This window comes from Lagenorhynchus albirostris, chromosome 6 (assembly GCF_949774975.1).
Source record: "Lagenorhynchus albirostris chromosome 6, mLagAlb1.1, whole genome shotgun sequence".
In the NCBI taxonomy this organism is placed as follows: Eukaryota; Metazoa; Chordata; class Mammalia; order Artiodactyla; family Delphinidae; genus Lagenorhynchus; species Lagenorhynchus albirostris.
Window position 1 is genome coordinate 67,212,636 of NC_083100.1, and position 20,200 is coordinate 67,232,835.

Here is a 20,200-nt window from a genome sequence, read left to right on the forward strand (position 1 = left end):
GGACCACACGACTAGTAGCAAGGTTTTAAAGAACCAATGCGTTGTGGTCAGTTTTGATTACACATTCAAGCCCAGAATTAAGCATTTCTCCAAGTTATTAACCTATCACAGAATAATATGACCCAGTGATTTCCCATGACCAGCTCTAAATCTTATGGATTTCCCAGAGAAGAAATAGCCCTTCATGATTCCACTTTGCCTTGAAAATCAGATACATTCCATTGCCAGGTAATTTCCCTGAATTTATCTGTACAGGCTTCCTTCCTTTTGTAAAGGAAGGTGGTCATGCCGCCTGTTTCATTGCTTGCTGTGGTACCTGAGGCAGTACACAAACATGAGGGACCATCACTTCTCAATGAAGCAGGAATCATCATCTGTTTTTTTTTTTTTTTTTTTTCCTTTAGCTGCTGTAGAAGCTCAAACCAACCTTCTTCCCTTTGTGGAACTACCATTATTTAAAACCCAAATAAGAAAACATTTTCAAAAGCCATGCTTTGCTCTCTTCTCTCCCTCAGATTCCTTGAAGTGGTGGTTAAAGCAAGTAATTTTAAAATAGGAAGATATATTTTTTTGTATATTGGAAGTTAAATTATAAACAAATCACTACTTCTCAAATTAAATAATCTCATATCCAGCTCCTGGTTATTTAAGGATATAGTGACTTAGTTTTCCTTTCCTTTTGTATCTGTGACATTATTTGGAATAATTTTTGCCAAGGTATAAGTTATGTAACATAATAGAAATACAAAAGGTAGTGTAAAAATATGTATCCATTTCAACATACATATATATTTTTTTAAGGAACCACGGCATTTGCAGTTTTTCAGCGAATTTGGCAATAGTGATATTTATGTGTCACTGGCAGGCAAAAAAAAACATGGAGCACCGACTAACTATGGATTCTGCTTTAAGGTACAGGCTTAATATTTTGCTAGATGAATAAAGCAAGCCTCAGCCTTTTAGGTAAGCTTGAGTTTCTTTTAATTTCTTTTAAAAAGAGACAGCTTTCTCTTATATATAGGAGAATTTTAGTGGCTTTTATTTCAACAGGTGTTACCTTCAAGATATGCATTAACGATAAACAATGTGCTGTGGCCTTCTAGCCTAACAAAGCAGGAGGGCCTCGAGACCTGAAAATGCTCTGTGCAGAAGAAGAGCAGAGTAGGACGTGCTGGGTGACCGCGATTAGATTGTTTAAGGTAATCTCACTGCAGGTGTGAATTTCTGTTAAACATTGGGAGTACCATCAAAGTTTGAAAATACCTGTATTTCAAAATTCAGAAGACTCACTATGAATGCATGTGGGTATGTGAGGAAGAAGAAAAATAACTACCACCAAATGCGTGTATTTTATTTTTTATCTGAAAGATAAATATTTCCAGAGTAGAGTGCAATAACCTAATACATTTATCTTGTGTGTGTGGAGTATTCCATTTTTAAAAATGTTCTGCTTTTTATTTTTTTGTAAGAGTATTACATATATAGCAAGTATAACTGATTGAAATTTCTCCTGTCCATGACTTAGTCTGCATTTTAAAAACATTGCCATCAATCCGATGTGAAGTATATTTTAAAATGTGCCCACCTGGATATGTCTAGTGCAGTTGTTTTATGTTTTATTTAAGTGTTGTGTGAATTGCTTTCTAGTTTAATGCAAATTATTTTATAAATTTTACTATAGCTGTATTATTCAAACATTTACCTTTGTGCTAAGTAAAAATTACCGCTTCCATAAGCAAAATTTATTGGTAAGCATCTTGACAAGGAGTAAGAATGTTCTAAAAGTAGGTAGGGGGAGAGAGACACAGAACTGATTTCTTCCAGGATGTATAGAAAACACATTTATTTTTAAAACTTGTATGCTAGCAAATTTAGCACAACTTTAAATTTATAATTATAAAACTTATCGACCATTTCCTTTTAAGAAGGGCAGAATAATCAGAATCAGAATTACTCATTGTCATACCAGGTTTGCAAGAAAGTTTTATTTTCTTTTACTTTTTTTTTAATTGAGGTGAAATTCACATAACATATAATTAACCAAATTAACTTTTTTTTTTTTTTTTTGGTACGCGGGCCTCTCACTGTTGTGGCCTCTCCTGTTGTGGAGCACAGGCTCCGGACGCGCAGGCTCAGCGGCCATGGCTCACGGGCCTAGCCGCTCCGCGGCATGTGGGATCTTCCTGGACCGGGACACGAACCCATGTCCCCTGCATTGGCAGGCAGACTCTCAACCACTGCGCCACCAGGGAAGCCCCAAATTAACTATTTTTAATGTGAACAATTCAGAGGCATTGAGTACATTCAAAATGTTGTGCAATTGCCACCTCTGTCTAGTTCCAAAACATTTTTTTCACCTCAAAAGGAGACTCCATACCCATTAAGCAGTTACTCCCAGCCCCTGGCAACCACTAATCCATGTTCTGTCTCTATGGATTTACCAATTTGGATATTTCATAGAAATGGAATCGTACAATATGTGACATTTTGGGTCTGGCTTCTTCACTTAGCATAATGATTTGTGGTTCATCCATGTTGTAGCAGCATGTATCAGTACTTCATTCCTTTTTATGGCTGAATAATATTCCATTGTATGTGTGTTGTTTAACATATATATATGTTAAATAAACAATTTTGTTTATCCACTGATGGGTATCTGGATTGTTTCTACCTTTTTACTATTGTGAATAGTGCTGCTATGAATATGTCTATACACGTATTTGTCTGAGTAACAGCTTTCAGTTTTTTTGATATATACCTAAAAATGGAATTGCTGGTCATGTGGTAATTCTATGTTGAACTTTTTGATGAATTGCCAAAATGTTTTCCACAGAGGCTAAACCATTTTACATTCCTACCAGCAGTGTATAAGAATTCCAGTTTCTCCATATCCTCACCAACACTTATTATTTTCCACTTTTAAAAAAAAATACTCATCCTAGTGGGTGTGAAGTGGTAGGAAGAAAGTTTTTTAAAGTAATTTAAAGGAAGCTTTGGATTAACTGTGAAATTTTCTTCCTTTTGCTGTTATGGCAGAAAGTCACTATGGTTACCTTTTTATTAGAGATTTGTTTGTTTCTCAAATAGTCTACTGTCAAAATGGCTGTCATGATTTTGGTTTCAGCAAATCTTAGAAATCTTGATTCTTTGAAACCCTCATGTTAAGTAGTCACTTGTTTGCTCTCATTGTCGTAAAATGTAAAACAAACAAACAAAATGAAGAAGAGAAGAGTACTTTAGAGGGTCTTGGAAACCAACCAGTCAAAGCAGTAGTAACTAGGTAACGAGGGATATGCATTGGAATCACCTGAGGTGCTTTCTGAAGCTCCATGTGCCCAGCCCCATCCTGGGGGATCCCGAGTTAGTGACTTGAGCTCCAGGTGTCGGCCTGATTAAGAAATGCTGAGTTCATCCAGCGCTGTCCTTTTATAGATAAAGAAGCTGGCACTCTTTGGTAGACTTTACTCCATCACAGTTATGGTAGAGAAAATATCTTGAGGTCTCAGGTTTTCTCTCCCCTTCCATCAGAACCCTGTAAGTCCAGCTATGCTGGTGGAAGAGATACTTTCCAACCTTGTTAGCCAAGTCTTCTCCCTTCTAAGGGCCTCAAATTCAAACACCCAACACAGAAGCAGGTGGTAAACCCACTTCCTTTAATCAGTCTTTCAGTGACTCTGACATGCCATTGATTTTACTAGGATGTTCTATTATTTTTTATGTAATTAGATGAGAATTATGCCAATAAAATTGTGATATGATGTTTCATATCACTTATAATTTTCATTTGAATATTTAGGTTTATTTAGGCCTATAGTCCTGATTTTCATCATTTTTGTTGATGTTATCAATTTTGTGTATACACACATATATATAATTATGTGTATATATATATATACATATATATGAAATAAGTTAGTTGAGGTATTCTTAAAACTTCTTCATATTCTCAATCTGGCTTTTCTGAATCATTTTCATCTCAGAGTCATGGATACTCATATTTTCCACAGATTAACCAGCTCTGTGGTTCAAGAGCTTTGGGGAGGCATCATCTCTCAGATGAGTGCTCTGCCATGGTCCATGGGGTTGTCTTTCTAGCTCCTGGCATTCCTTTTGCAAGGTTTTCATGCTAATGACTTCTTAATCCCATATCAGTTTCAGGCAATGGCAAGTCACTTCATCCACAGTGAATATGAGATGCCATAGATTATAATACAGATTGTTAGTTTGAAAACAAATGTGTGTCTAAGAAATGATGAAATGTACTAAAAGCTTTCTTTGTTCTTTCTATATCCAGAATGCTCAGTTTCTGGAAGACTGTCTCCTTCTTACCTTTTTTTTCCTCTCGTTTGACTCTTCTCAAAGCCTCTTTCAAGTCACAGATGCCCATTTTAAAGATGCTCTGTTGTATTAGTTTTCTATAGCCGCTGTAACACATTACCACCAACCTAGTGGCTTAAAACACAAATTTATTATCCTATACCTCTGTCATTCAGAAGTCTGAAATGGGTCTTATTGGCCTAAAAGCAAGGTGTCAACAGGGCTCCTGTTCTCTTTTGCAGTCTCTAGGGGGAAATCCATTTTCTTGCCCTTTCCAGCCTTTAGAGGCTGCTCATGGCAACTTCTTCCACCCTTAAAGCCAGCAATATCCAGCTGAGTCCTTTCCATGCTGCCATTTTTCTGGTTCTCTCTTCTGGTTCTGGATAAGGACCCTTGTGATTACATTGGATCTACCAGGATAATCCAAGATACTCACGTCATTTCAAAGTCAGCTGATTAGGGACTTCCCTGGTGGTCCGGTGGCTAAGAATGCACTTCCACTGCAGGGGGCACAGGTTTGATCCATGGTGGGGGAACTAAGATCCCTCATGCCACGCGGTGCGGCCAGAAAATAAATAAATGAAAATAAATGTAAAAAAAAAAAGTCAGCTGATTAGCACCCTTAATTGTATCCACAACCTTATTTCCCCTTTGCCAGGTAGCCTAATATATTCACAGGTTCTAGGGATTAGGGTGTGGACATATATGGGGACCATTATTCTGCTACCACATCTGTGTTCCCTGTTTATTTCAGTTATGGCAAAGCGTTTCCAGATGAGGCTGGAAATAGAGGCCAGCATCAGTGAGGTCCTTTATCATGGAGCCGATGAGAAACCACCACGGTTTCAAATAGGAAAGTGATATGATCTGTTTTACACTTTAAAATAATCAGTTACAGGAAGCCTTGGCCTGCCAGCACAGACACATTTGAGGCTCTCTAATAGGGGACTGGCAGCTTGTTGTCAGTGGGGCACTGGTTTGATCCCCCTGGCTGGTGCAGCTGGGCTCATCTGGTGTTAGAGGTAGCTTTTGCTCATCTCCTTTGGTTGTCTATCGTGTTATTTCCAGAGTTTATCATTGTACCTAGTATCGAGGAGCAGGGAAAGACTAGTCTATGTTATGTTGGCTGGACCAGAAGTGTCCTTCTTCTTTTCATTATGTGTTATTTATTGGATATAGCCTCCCCCAAGAATTTAGACCCTTGTTTTATTTTCCTTTCTTTTTCATATACACATGTAAACTCTTCATGTAGCATCAGATAGAGATATTCCCATTCTCTTTGGAGAAATTCCAGTTACATATAGAATCAGAAAAATCAGAAGACTTAGAAAAGGGGAGATTTGCTCATGTACAGTGTCCTAGTTACATGTTGTCTTTTCCCCTTCCCTTCAGTTAGAACTCTGCTAGTTTCTCTCTAACACATTTTGGTCCCTTATCTGCCCCTCCATAGGACAGGGAAATGTTAAGGTGACCCATGCCCTACCCCTTAGCCAGAGTTAACTTTCAACAGCACAGAAGCAACTTCCTAACACCACAGGTACCAGGGACAATACATCTTTGAAGGAAACAGTCTTATTAGTAGGTAGCAGGCTTTTCACTGCAGGTAAATAAAAGGTGTCCAAGCAGCATGTCCTTGTGAAAGTGTGGTTGCAGGCTATTGTATATTCTCCAAATGAACTTGACTGGGAATTAAGCTCCTCTGTCTTCTTTTTAAAGTTACTGTAGGCTTAGAGTTGATTTAAAATAAATTTCATTAGGTCCTATTAATGTCAATCAAACCTTAAATTAAAAAATAATTTTTATAAGTTGGGAAATAATTGGATAAAGAAGTCAACACAGAGAATTTTAAATGACTGTATTCATGTTAAAAGCAAAATCTTGAAAACAGTGACTCCCCTCACCTCCCTCTGATTTTCTGCCTAATTACCAAATATATCCACTTTGCTGCAATTGCTTTTAAGAAAATAGTTTTTAGTAGAGAAACAGCTCTGTTAGAATGTTTAAATGGAATTCATCCTAAGGGTAAGATTGGTTTCCATGGTGTCTCTTCAATCTCTTCTATATCAGACCTACTTTTAAGTTCATAATGGCTCCATGAAATGGAGAGAATTATAGAGGGCCATGGCAGTTGGCGTTCTTAATGTTTCTCAAACTAACAATCCAATCATACTCTAGACCCACTTTCCAATTGTAGCCTAGCAGTCCAGTTCTTATGATGCTACCTCTTGAAAGTAAAGCCTCTGTAGTTCTTATCTACTGCTCTTTACACTGTATGCCATGACTCTTTGTCTGAAATTAGCCTGATTCCCCACCATTTTGATTTCCCTGAATTTAAAGCCAAAAATTAAACAATGCCCTAAGAGTACTGTTACCAGAGGGTGATACAGTGCCAAGAATCTTCAAAATAGGATCAAGTTTATGGATTACAGAAGACAATGTAATTCATCAATCAGTCATTGAAGAATTATGGTAAATTTTACCCAGTTTTGCTTAGGATGTGTGTCAGATCCTCAGAGTCTTTGTACCATAAAGTCGGGCACCCTTCCCAAGTGAGCTTTCTTAGTGCTAAGCTCCAAATGGTTTTGGTGCTATTGACACTAAGAATAATGAGTAGGAGTGTCAGTTCCAGATCTTTATATTGTGAGCTAGAACTTACGTGTGGGTCCAAATAAAAGACACTGTCTTTTAAACTGTACTATTTAGGACACTAAAAGTTTACCATTCAAAAGTATGGCTGCTTTACTTGTTTTAAGGAAAGCTTATAATTTTCAGTTTTTATATTGATGATGTATAATTAATGAAAGTGTTGATATTCAAAAGTTGTAGTAAAACTCTGTGTAGTAAAAGTGGCGGGAATGTGTTTTTATTATTCTGCAGTATGGCATGCAGCTGTACCAGAATTACATGCACCCATATCAAGGTAGAAGTGGCTGCAGTTCTCAGAGTATATCACCCATGGTAAGCACCAAGTTTTTGAACCTACATTTTATTTTATATTTACATTAATTTGCAATCACATTACATTATAAATGTACATTTCCATTCTTTCCTTTTGGTCAAGTAAAGTAACTTTTTGGCACCATCCTACTATCATGTTATATTGAACTATTTTTTTTTTTGGATTTTATATGATTGCAGCCTATGTGATAAAATCACAATAATCGAGCACACATGAAGTGTTCAGTTACAATCATGTTTTATGTTAAAGAGAAACTTTAAATATTTGAAAGAATTATGCGAGTGATTCTTTGCATTACATTTGAGGATTAGATTTTAATAAGATAATTTATAGAACATTGTCCTTGAGATGGTAGATCTTTCTTAATTATTGATTTGATGGTGGGTTTATTTATTTATTTAAATATTCATTCTGGGATTATCATAGCCTGTGAGCTCTTTTGCATTCTGACTTTCTAACAATTAAATTTTTGAAGTTCCAGGTCCTTGAAAAGCATACTGCTCTCCAGGAAACCCAAAAGATGCAAGCCAAAATACAGGTCGTGCATTGCGTTAAGACTAGCACCGCTTCACAGATTTATACTAAATGCCACTTGGATATTTACAGGCAGATACATTTTTTCCCCTCTTTGGGACCTAATTTTAATTTCCTGTGCATTAACACAAGAAATTTATTTCTGAACTCCAAGTTTATGTTCTGCTATTTTTGCTTGTGCTCCTTAATATTGAGTGTATTAGGAATTCAGAAGTATGAGCCCATGTTACAGTCAGCTAACGTGCTACATTTCCACTTAGGTTAAAACATGCGTTTCATGGCTGTGACCAAAGAAGGTGCATTTCCCTACATGTAACATAGCATATAAATGCTCAGCTCTAGGAATGAAGCATGAAATAATGTTGATTAATGAAGTCTGATAGACTAATATGGAAAAAGAACTCCAATGCTGTAGTTACGTTGCTTTACGTTATGGAAGAGTAACTTTTCATCTTTGTATCACATTACTTTTTAGCCCTAAAATAAGAAACTAAGGAATGTAATGAGTTTTTATAAAAGCAATAGCTTTAAGGTGAGAATTTTTACAATTTGTCAGCATACTGTAGTCTTTTAATTCATATATGTATATATGAATAATGAATTTTATTATCTTAATCCTTTCCTAAATCCTTCTAAATTTCTTTTAAAGTCATTAGGATGAGCATGTTAATAGCAGCCATGATTTGGAGGCAGTTATTATTTGGTGTCCTCTTAATCATAGAAAAAAAATGTTATAAAGTAAGTACTTTCTAGCCTCATCACTGTCATTAGTGTACAAGTATGGTATTATTCTTGCTTCTTTCCGTTGCAAGTGATCCTACTGTTGATCAGTACGTCTACGGCATTTTGGTTAATGTAGCTTTACTTGTTCAGCACCTTGTATGAGAGAAGACATTCCTTGAATGAATTGGCTGTAAATAGGGATAGAACGACAAGAGGGTTTAAGTCTCTGTGTGGTGAGGAAGATGACCTGTCCTGTATGGCAGTTGACATGATCAGAGAGAATAGCATCAAGAATTCTATCTCTACTCTTCTTAATTTTCATGAAGGAAACTAAGAAGGTTGGGGAGGTATTTGCGTTTATTTTGGTGTCTATACAGAATCCCAGGATAATTTCTACATTATCATGAAAGAATCAGTGACCTATATCCTGGATGCCAGTGTCTCTCACCTGCCTCTGCTGGTTTTCATTGAGGCCCCATGTTCAAGGAACAACAGGGAAAAGTTCACATACTTAGTTATAGTTTTAAAGGAACAATATTGTCTTCTTTTCCAGGGATTCATTTTGAGAAGGGAAATGAGAAAAAAATTATCATACCATAATGAACATCATAACTATATATAGCACATAATAGCCATCCCATCAGCCTTTGAAATGAGAATCATCAGCAGATATTTCAAGAAGCCAAATGTATTTGGTCCTTTTTAGGATAATAAAAGGGATTCATTTAAAGGAACATCTGTTAATATGGTCCTGGCCAGAACAAGGGGATGGGAAAAACAAGTCAACTGAAGTTCTTATTATTTTTCACATTTGACTCTGAGCTAGACATCCCAAACTGCACTTTCTTCCCTGTACCTCCCATTCTGTGGTACATAAAAGAACCTTAGATAGGGCCTGTTACTATCTTTACCGTAAGCGTGACCTTGATTGAGTCACTGCCGTCCTACAGTATAAAATAAGGGGGACAGTTGCGTGATCTCTAGAATCGATTACACCTCTGATGTCCTGTGGCTCTGTATGACACTGATGAGAGAACAATGTCTGAGGAAATTCTGTGCCCTCTTACTAAGGCCTGTGCTACACGTTTATGTAGCTCTTTCAAATGGGGTGACAGGGAGTGAGTGACTACGAGTTGCTGCTTAGCTAAGCTGCCTGAAAAACATTTCATGTTCCAACCTCACTAAAAGTGTTTGGATCTGATCTTGAGGTGTGGTCTGGATAATCCAGGATATACCCAAGCCTCTTCTTTCTTAAAAAGAGAGGCATGCCATTAAAATCATGGACCCTCTTTTAGGGCTTGCCCTATTTATCCCACCAGAAGGAAGAAGTAGAAAAAGGGACAAATATTTGAGAAATACACTGATTCTGAATGTTATCAACATCACTTTTCTATGTGAAAGAAATTGAGCTGAAAATGACCTTTTGGTTCAAGTCAGATTTTGCTTCACTTCCATTTCTTTGTCCACCAAAGGTAAACTATTAATTTTTCATCCACTACCTGCCATTCAGTAGAAAACATTTTCTGTATTCCTGTGTTTTCCCCTAGTGTAATGTAGCAAATGAAAATACTTACTTGTATCGTAGACTCCCTACTTAGGTCAAGTAATTATGTAACATGGGATCTTATTTTACATTTCAGCCTGTCATATTATAGGAGAAAAATGAAAAAAAGAAAAAGAACTGGTTATGTTTTTGTTTCCTAACGGTATTTTTATGTTATCAGAACCTTGTGATTACAGAGCCCATCTTGGCATGTGAAGGCAGAGATATTATAAGGATAAAGCTATCATTATGATTGAGATTAGTTACTCTCTGGCTTGGGCAGGTGGAAGCTTTTCATTAATGTCAGCAAAGCAAAAGTATATCCATCTGGTCCACAGCCCGGCACAGAAGATCACGGGGTGAGAAGGGCAAAGTAAGGTGTGACAGCAAATAGAGATTACAGAGACAGCATCTGTTTGGAAAGAGCAGCTGTCAGTTATGAAGCCTCCTATAACAAATGAAAGATTGCACGCCGAATCTCCAGAAATAAAGATGAACCGTAATAAGATTGTGGACCACTACAGCAAGGTTTCAAGAGGAAATAATAAATGCTAATAAAGTGGGATGTGTAATGCAGTGATAAATTATCCCCCCTCCCATTTTTGTATGAACTAGGTTTTGTTTCAAGCAGACTTTTGTTCGTTTGTTTGTTTGTTTGCGGTACGCGGGCCTCTCACTGCTGTGGCCTCTCCCATTCCCGTTGAGCACAGGCTCCGGGCAGCGCAGGCTCAGCAGCCATGGCTCACGGGCCCAGCTGCTCGGCGGCATGTGGGATCCTCCCGGACCGGGGCACGAACCCGTGTCCCCTGCATCGGCAGGCGGACTCTCAACCACTGCACCACCAGGGAAGCCCCTCAAGCAGACATTTGACTAGAGTCTGTTAGACCAAGCAGGGTATGGCTGAATCCATGTGGAGAGAGAGAAAATGGTCTTAAGCCAGGAGACTCCAGGTGTATCTTAGCTGATCCTTTACAATGAGAACTGCGGTTTTTGTGTTGCTCTTCTATTAATGACGAGTGGGGAAAAACTATTAAACATTGTTCATGCTGGTTTTGGATGTTTTGTCTTTTAAGAGTTTTAATTCTTATAAATTGAGTGACACTTTTTTTAAAAAAAAATCTTTATTGGAGTATAATAGCTTTACAATGGTGTGTTTCTGCTTTATAACAAAGTGAATCGGCTATACATTTACATGTATCCCCATATCCCCTCCTTCTTGCATCTCCCTCCTACCCTATCCCACCCCTCTAGGTGGTCACAAAGCACCGAGCTGATCTCCCTGTGCTATGCGGCTGCTTCCCACTAGCTATCTATTTTACATTTGGTAGTGTATATATGTCCATTCCACTCTCTCACTTCGTCCCAGCTTACCCTTCCCCCTCCCCATGCTGACTGACACTCATAACTGAAGATTCTGACAACTGTTTTTTTTTTTAGGATGCATGACTTGGGTTGGCACACTTTTTAAAAGATGGTTACAAAGTAGAGCCCTAAACAAAGAAAAAAATAAAAATAAGGTCCAGGTTTTGGATGTTTTATTTTCACCTTCAGAGACTATGAATACAAAAAGTAATTCGCAAAAAAGATGACTTTATTACTTGTTTAAAATCATGTTTGTTTACAGAGTATGTCTTCCTTTTATATCAGTTCTTCTTTTGTCATTCAGACTTATTTTTGAAGCTCTCATTTTGCCATGTTCATGCTCACAAGATGAAAAAACATTCATGTATTAAATCATAGAAATTTTAGTATTATGGAGTTACCTGACTTATTTCACTAAATTTCATTTTCTAAGTTAGAGAAAAGTTGATGTGATAAACTTTTAAAATACATATTGTTGGTTATAAAATATGGGTACTATTTGTTTCTAAAGAAGTGATGTAAGTCAGTCTGTTACAGCTTTAGTGTATCTTGAATCTTAATACGTAGATAGATTTGACATTTAAATAATCATTGATGAATCTCAAAGCATAATGGAGAGGTGAGTTTGGAAGTGATGGATCTTCTTAGCCACAGGAAAGGTTATTCTTTTCTAAATATGAAGAGATAGGGTTGCTTTAGAAGAAAGACATGCTTACCTTGAAAGCTTTTAATCTCTTTATTCAACACTTAATTCAATGACCTTAACAAATAACTGTATAACTTATTTAACCAAAATATTTTATAGCACCATTTTCTGTTGAATATGTATTGTTAACTTTTTAATTTCCTGCTAGCCACCTTTGGAACCACATCCTAAAATGGAAACGTACTGCCAGCAAAGCACTGAAAGGTAACTTCAAAGATGTTTTCAAGGTAAAAAATGTGTTTTTTTTTTCCAGAGAAGTATATCAGAGAATTCCCTGGTAGCAATGGACTTCTCAGGCCAGAAAAGCAGAGTTATAGAAAATCCCACTGAAGCCCTTTCAGTTGCAGTTGAAGAAGGACTAGCTTGGAGGGTACAAATTAGCTTCATGTTCTTCAGAATATTTATGATTTGAATTTGTTTCTCCCCGAAAGTTAAAATTTGTTTCCCACTTCCTTGCACAGAAAAAAGGATGTTTACGCCTGGGCACTCATGGTAGCCCCACTGCGTCTTCACAGAGCTGTGCCACAAACATGGGTATGTCTCTGCATATTCAGTGTGACTAACTGGGTGGCAAGATGTGCATTTAGATGTAGTCATTGAGGGGTTAGGGTAGAAAGTACACATAATTAAATTGTGATCATTTCAAACAAGTCTTTGTATTCCTCCACTTTATTTCTTCAGCTATCCACCGGTCCCAACCATGGTTTCACCACAAAATTTCTAGAGAGGAAGCTCAGCGATTGATCATTCAGCAAGGTCTAGTGGATGGGTAAGTTTGATTTTGAGTAGCACTGATTTTGATTTCTCCTATAATCAGTAATGACTTATTCAACACACACAGAGAGTTTTGACTTCAGCTTATTAAAACAGAAGTGACTTTATTCTATAAGGATGGTTGTCATTGAATTCTAGCAATACCTATACAGTTCCTGTTACACAGTGTGTGCTTAGTATTTGCGCATAAGGAGAAGATAGCTGAACAGGATGCTCTGCTCTTAACCAGTGATCACTAATATTACCCATTCTGTGCATCTCAGGTATTAATTGATGGGGGGAAAACTGAACTTGTTTTGGCGTGTCAACGTTTTGATTTGAACGAGTAATATGTTTGCAAAGTATGGTTCGTGTCATGACACTATCTTACGTATTATACATTTTTTTTAGGTTTGATGCAGGGTGTGTTAAAGTAAAAAGCTGTTTCTTACATATTTAGACTGTCTTATTTTTTTCTTTCTGTTTAAATCCCTATTTTCTTTTCTCTAAATTTTAACAGTTTAAAGGAATATAAACCTATGAAACCAGTACTTTTTGACTCTTCTCATGTTATCTTTTAGTGGGATACCACAGAAGAGACAGGAGAAACAGAAAATTTATTATGCAAGATTTATGATCTAAAGAATTTTCTTTTTCTCAGATTACTCAGTATTTCAGATATCAGTACTTCCTCTAATACTAGCTGAATTCTCTTCCCAAATGGAATACAAGTTAAGGAGCTTGTATTGAGGTTTGGATGAGAAATAAAACCAGCATCAATTTAAACAAGTGGTAATGGGATCTTATATCTTCATGGGTTGGCTTAAGATGATGGCAAAATTTCAAGGTGATTTAATACTGACATTTGGATAAAAATGCACCTTCACATGGAAGATTATTAATAGCAAGTCGGCATTTCAGTAGAATCTAAATAAGAAAAGATTTCAATATACTTCTCTGCATGGAACACGGTCTTTTCAGATATAAATCTGAGCAATCAGCAGAATTACCATCTAAGACCAAGAAAAGAAATAAATCACAAAGAATTGTCAAAATGTTTTGGAGGATTATAATTTCCCTTATTTCTGAGCCCATTTTTTGTAAATTGAATGAAATAATTGCATAAAGAATGACAGTATCTTTATTTTTCAAATTTTTTAATTAAAAAATGGGTTATTTGGGGTATTCTTTTGGAAAGATGTGATGATGCCAGGCAATCCACTAGGTGGTAGTGGTGATCTACTCAGGAATGGGGAGAGAATTAAGCTTGATTGACCAGTGAAACTCCCTTTTGTCCCATCTCCTAGAGATGTAATGTCGGAATCTCACACAGCACAGATGAAATGGATAATCTCATCAGACATCTGTGATGGCTCAGATTTGGCTGTCTCTTCGCCCAGGCACAGTGAGATTAGTATTGGAGTCACCAGTGGGGACTGTTTGCACAGTCTGTTTGCCAACAATTAATATAAAGCTGGTTATGCACTGAATTGCCAGTTAATAAGAATCCACGCCTGGCAGCATTTTTCTCAGGCCATTAGGCCATGTCTTGTTTTTCTAGCCTGTTATAGAGGCTTTTCTGCTGCATTCTTCAAGGTTAAAGTATATGTTGTTTGAGTGTTTCTTTTACTTAAAATATTTTGCTCAAACATTTAATAAATGATTTCAGGATTGATTTTTTAGAATATATTAATTTCTCACTTTCTGTTGTGTATGTAATAGTAGGAACCAGAATCAAAAGAAAGGATCCAGTGTAGAAGAGGGGGTTAAAAATTATTTCACTCTAAATAATTTTCTTTTTTTAGGGCCTAACATGACCCAGAAGTTAAAATAACAATATTGCTAATGCCTTATTCCCTGTACCAAAGAGTTACATGTGAATACCCAGCTTTCCCAGTGGAAAAAGGACGTAGCACTAATTATTGATGCCAGCATAGCATTATATTGGTTATTGTGAGCAAGCATTCTGACAAACGGCTGTGTATTTATCCTATTAAAATTAAATTAGCTCTGATGATAGTTTTATAGTATAAGGTTTATGTTATACCATATTGTTTACCATGTTGGATAATCCCATCATTGAATACATAGTAAAGGAAAATTCTGGCTACATTTATGAATATACTTCCTGGATTTGGTACAGGCTATATTTCTATGCAATCCATGAGTAAATGTAGAAAAATATTGAAATCCTTCTCTCTCTTTAGAGTTTTCTTGGTACGGGATAGTCAGAGCAACCCCAAAACTTTCGTACTGTCAATGAGTCATGGACAAAAAATAAAGCACTTTCAAATTATACCAGTAAGTAATTTGTGATTTCATATTCGTATATTAGAGATGATCTTAATGCATAAGCTTTTGGAAACTTTAGTTTTTTTTTGGTTCTTTTATTAAATATAATTTGGGAACTTGTGCTTTGACTAGAGTTAAGTTTGGCAGAAATGGTTTTATGAGCCTGAATTAATATAAGAAATACAGGAATTGCAAAAATTAAATTTCCCTTTTCCCATGAAATACGATTTGGTAATATTGTATAGACCCCATGCCACCTATTGTTAAAAGGTTACTGAAAATTCCTTCTCCTGAATTCCTCTAGTGGTTCTTTAAAAATCGTTATTTTCAAGCCCCTTCTCCTCTCTTGTCCCCACAATGCTTTTTTGGTGTTTTTTGTAGTTTTGTTTGTTTTTAATCATTACGGATAGGTACACAGGTGCTGTGGAACTGGAGATCATTATTTAAACTATTCTGAGCACATGTAAAATTTTTCTGTAATTCTGCTTTGATGTGGCACAACTTGCTTTGGGACTTTTTTGTTGTTTCTGCTGCCTTTGTGTGTGTGTGTGTGTGTGTGTGTGTGTGTGCGCGCGCGCGCGTGCGCGCACGCATGTATGTATGCACGTGGTCTGTGTATTGGAACCAGATAGTGTGGAACAGAGATTCAGTCTACTTTCAAGAAGGTATTACATCAGATTGCTAAGTTGCTAGTGTTTTCTTTTTTTTGAATGACTTCTTTTTGGAACTATCCAAAGTCCACGTGAAGTATCTTCCCTACTTCACTGATTATGTGAACGATGTCCCTGGCACGTATGAATTGCTTAATGCCTGAGATCTCACTGCAGAAAACAAAAACAGAAAAACCCCAAAACGCTGTCATTCCACTAACACAGTATTTGATTGCTCCAGAATCAGTTTACTGATACAAATTATGGTGAATATTCATTTTTAATATATTAAGTAAGGCTTTAGGTAGACAACAACTAGAAATGGAAATTAATTTCTGTAGGTGGGAGTATTAAAATTTTTTGTTTACTTTTACACTGAATAGTGCCGGTTTCTCACTGTGCACTGTATTGATTCAGAATAATCCTACTATTCTAACTACTGAACGTTAAGAGAATTTAGAGACAGAGAAAGTAGAGCCACACTGCTTACCTTAGGATCAGATGGTATTTCTTTTAAATGCAAGTGAAGTTACAAAGAAGAAGTGGACATGCCATAACATTCTTTTCACTGTCCTTTAGTATTATAAACACATCAATTTTGGCATTTAAAGATGCAGTATGCAATAGAATATGATTGTCTTTCTGGGTATTTTGCCCTTCTTACCAGTTTGTTGTTTTTCCTGTTGCAGGTGGAAGATGATGGTGAAATGTTCCACACCCTGGATGATGGGCACACAAGATTTACGGATCTAATCCAGCTGGTGGAGTTCTATCAACTCAATAAGGGCGTTCTTCCTTGCAAGCTGAAACATTATTGTGCTAGGATTGCACTTTAGCCAAACAAGAAGTGACTTGTTAAACTGCTGAAGAAAAAGGACTCAAGAAAAAGGAAGACCATAAATAAGGGTGAAAGCATTGCCCTGGTGAAAAGAATCTATTTCTCTTACAAGTTACAAAAAATAGTTTGTGCATTACAAATAAGTAAAGATTTGGATTGACATTACCTTCATCATTTAAATATTAGTTAAAATTAAACCTCCAAAAAAAAAAATCTGGTGTGTTCTTGTGTGATTTTCCATTACTATAATATTTTCTTCAATTATGCACATTTTAAACATCTTTCTGTCCTTATTTACTATAGCAACATTAGAATTCTCAACCACAAAGTATGAAAAAAAGTTGGGGCTCAGAATGAATTATTTGTGGACTGAATTTCAATTAACTACTGTTTTTGTAACTTAAGAAGTATGATAAAAACCTGAGTTAACAATTAAAAGAAGCTACTCACAACCTGTTAATAAAACTAAAAACTATTTTGAATTATATATTTTCTGAGTTTATTATAACCTTAAAATCAAATCATATTTTGAAATAGCAGCTTAAAATTATTTTGAAGTATTGATATATTGATTTTTTTTAGGATGACTTTTATTACATATTAAATTATTAATTATACTATAATATTTACACTGATACTGTACCTAGTAGTGACACGTTATTCACTGCATTTTTTTCATTCACTTAAGGATTGACTGGAACTATCTACTTGTTTTTAAGGAAATGATTAAAATATAGAGGGGATTTATATAATTTGCACATGCTTTCTCATGGCATGTAATCTGTCACAGTGTAACATTTTTCACATTAATATTTCACATTTGCCCCACGCTGTAACTTTCAGAAGTTTCTTTAGATCCTTATACAACTAGATGATTAACCTGATCAAAATGTTAAAATCAAAGATGCAAAATCTATTAAGGTCCGAATAGGTAAATCCATGCTATTCTCTTTGCCTACTCCCTTTTCATCATCTTACCTTGGCAATGTCGGTATGGAAAAGGTTTTGGAAACATGAGGCACCCACCTCCCTTATCACCTCACTGAGACCATCTAGAAAGTTTTTGTTGGGATTTATAACTCTGTTTTTCCTACTTTTTGTGAGAAGGGTATTCATTGTTCTACAAAAAGATGAGAAATAAAACATTAAATAAACGTTAAAATCATACAAAATATTGCTCATCCCCTTTGATCCTCGTAACAACATTTTGGGAAAGTTAAGAAGGTTTTTTAAGAACAATATTTCAAAAATGCATACTGTAGTTTTAAATAAAAGCTATTCATTTTTGGTAATAGAGCATCTGAAAACATTCATACAATGCTAATAAAATCAATTATTACTGAAAAAGAATTACTGGCAGAATTTTAAAAATACTCAATTTGCTTTTAGCCAAAGCAAACCTAATTCTTAAAACACTGAAACTTAGAACATAAATCTGATGCTATAAACTATCGATCTGGTGTCTACAAAGGCTTGAATGACACATAAGACCCTAAATAGAGGAGCAAGAGGTAAACACACTTGACCCTTTCAACCTTGTAGAGTATTTCTGATTATTTCTGACTTATTTCTGATTTATAAAAATATTTTGTGTTTTGAACTGATATGCATTTTCTTATTTTGCACCAGGGTCAAATTGACAATATCAGAAAATGTAATATTTTAAATGCTAGACTCTCATAAATTGACCAATTTTTGCTTGTCTTTGTTATTTGTGCCTCTAACTTCATTCACAATCTAAATTTATTATTGTGGAGCCCAGATTTTGTACGTAATTGCTCATTTTGGTCTTAAAGCATGAGCCAAGAAAAATTATTGAGGAAGGGCTGACATTATCCTTCCTGATTCCTTCTGATAAAGGGTTTTGAACACGTGTGTATGTATATAAATCTTATATGAAATTAAATCTGGGAGTGTCAGACACATCAAGAGTTAGTACAGTATTAAAATGGATTTCCAAGAAAAATGTGAATTACCTTTGGATTATTTTTCATTTTGGTTTAGCCAAGTTTTGCTATCTTGCACCATTTTAGAGTGGGATTAGGTCAGATTAGCTCTATGTTTTCTTCTTTTATTCTTTTCATATGTTGGAGTTAGTATACTTTATTCTCCTAGAAAGAAAAAAAAACCCAGCAGATCTGGTCCACATTGTTCTTTTTCGTTTTTTTAAATGGAAGAATTATTTATTTTGAAACATTCAGGAAAACTAGGTCAAACAAGATAAAAACTATGAGTGTTTCAATTCAGAATAATTACTTGTTTCACATGTATAATGGTGCAAAGACCTGACTGATTTGAGTATATTAGTTGGAAATTTTTATCTTAGCTCTATTTTAGGGTGGTGGTCAGCATCAGTTAATCAGAGGCCCATGGGGTCTCTAGCTTCTGATCACCAACAGTGCCAACTCTACATATGGTAGTCGTGTTACGGTAGGGACACCAGACTATCACCTGGATTATGATTTCTCTGAAGAGGAAAGATTATCATTGGTTATGGGTACAATTTGGTGTTTCAAGCTGGCTCCATATTTAGAAAGCTCTTCCCTCTGTTGCCAGGCATTCTTAAGCTTTTCTGTGCCTTGGATCCATCTAGCAGCCTTGTGAAATTTATGGACCCTCTTCACAGAATGTCTTTAAATGCAGAAAATAAATAGAATTTCAAAGCACAGTAATTATAGAAACATAACTGTACAATTGTATATGTAGGTGGACCCCGGGTGGAAACGCTGCTGTAGCGTGGCCTGCTGTGTCTCCTGGCTGTGTTGACTGTTGCCCATATAAAGCCTCTAGTTTTCTGTCTCACGTTCTGTAGGGAATACAGGAGCTGATTCTCAGTCAGTGTTAACCCACACCAGTGGGGCACAGAGTAGTTTGCTTGAGATGCAGGGTTCTTGTAACACTTATTGAACACTCAACCAAACCTTCATACCTGCCTCTTGTGGGATTATCACCTCCTGCCAGTGCTGGCTCCTACGCTTTTACCATCTGTGACACTTAGGCATGCTCATAACCAGGGCACTGCTTGTAATGTCTCTAACTGCATCTATCTCAGACCACAAATTATAGATGTGAACAAGAGAAAGGCAAGCCTTTGGACTGAGCACATAACTATACTGACCCAAAACGTCATTGCAGAGATCCGCCAATTTGAGAAAGGGATCTGAGTGAATTTTTAACCAGCATAAATACTTGTTTCTACAGTGGGGTATCAGGTGACTAGTCCTTTACCATGCTGGTTCGCTTTGTAATTATAAAAAATTCACCATTTCCTAATTCGACCCCACGTGATACACAAGGCATTAGAAGCTAGAATTAAGATTATAGCTTTGAGGTTAGACTTTGCGGATTTGGATTCCAGGCCATTACATAGTAGCTATGTAGCCTTGGTCAAATCACAGTTTCTTCTTTTCTGTAGAGGGTATGACAATCACCATCACCACCACTTCTTCAGTGGGGGAGGCGGGGGTGTGTGTGTGAAATGAAATCATTGATGTAAAGTGCTTAGCACATGGTGCAGAATCTT

At 36.3% G+C, this 20,200-nt stretch overlaps 1 protein-coding gene across 10 annotated transcripts in view; it reads left to right on the plus strand.

Moving 5' to 3' along the window:
• Positions 1–17,143, plus strand: part of GRB14 (growth factor receptor bound protein 14) — a 125,923-nt gene extending 108,780 nt beyond the window's left edge. For 3 of the 10 annotated variants that reach the window (XM_060152756.1, XM_060152758.1, XM_060152762.1), the window contains 9 exons: positions 802–912; positions 1,104–1,199; positions 7,195–7,275; positions 7,752–7,814; positions 12,398–12,514; positions 12,606–12,678; positions 12,826–12,913; positions 15,105–15,198; positions 16,529–17,143. In XM_060152756.1, the coding sequence (XP_060008739.1) occupies positions 802–912; positions 1,104–1,199; positions 7,195–7,275; positions 7,752–7,814; positions 12,398–12,514; positions 12,606–12,678; positions 12,826–12,913; positions 15,105–15,198; positions 16,529–16,675 (870 nt within the window). In that variant the 3' untranslated portion in view covers positions 16,676–17,143. The remainder of the gene's footprint in view (positions 1–801; positions 913–1,103; positions 1,200–7,194; positions 7,276–7,751; positions 7,815–12,397; positions 12,515–12,605; positions 12,679–12,825; positions 12,914–15,104; positions 15,199–16,528) is intronic. The other 7 variants (XM_060152757.1, XM_060152764.1, XM_060152759.1 and 4 more) reach the window with 6 other exon arrangements.
• Positions 17,144–20,200: the final 3,057 nt, after the last annotated feature.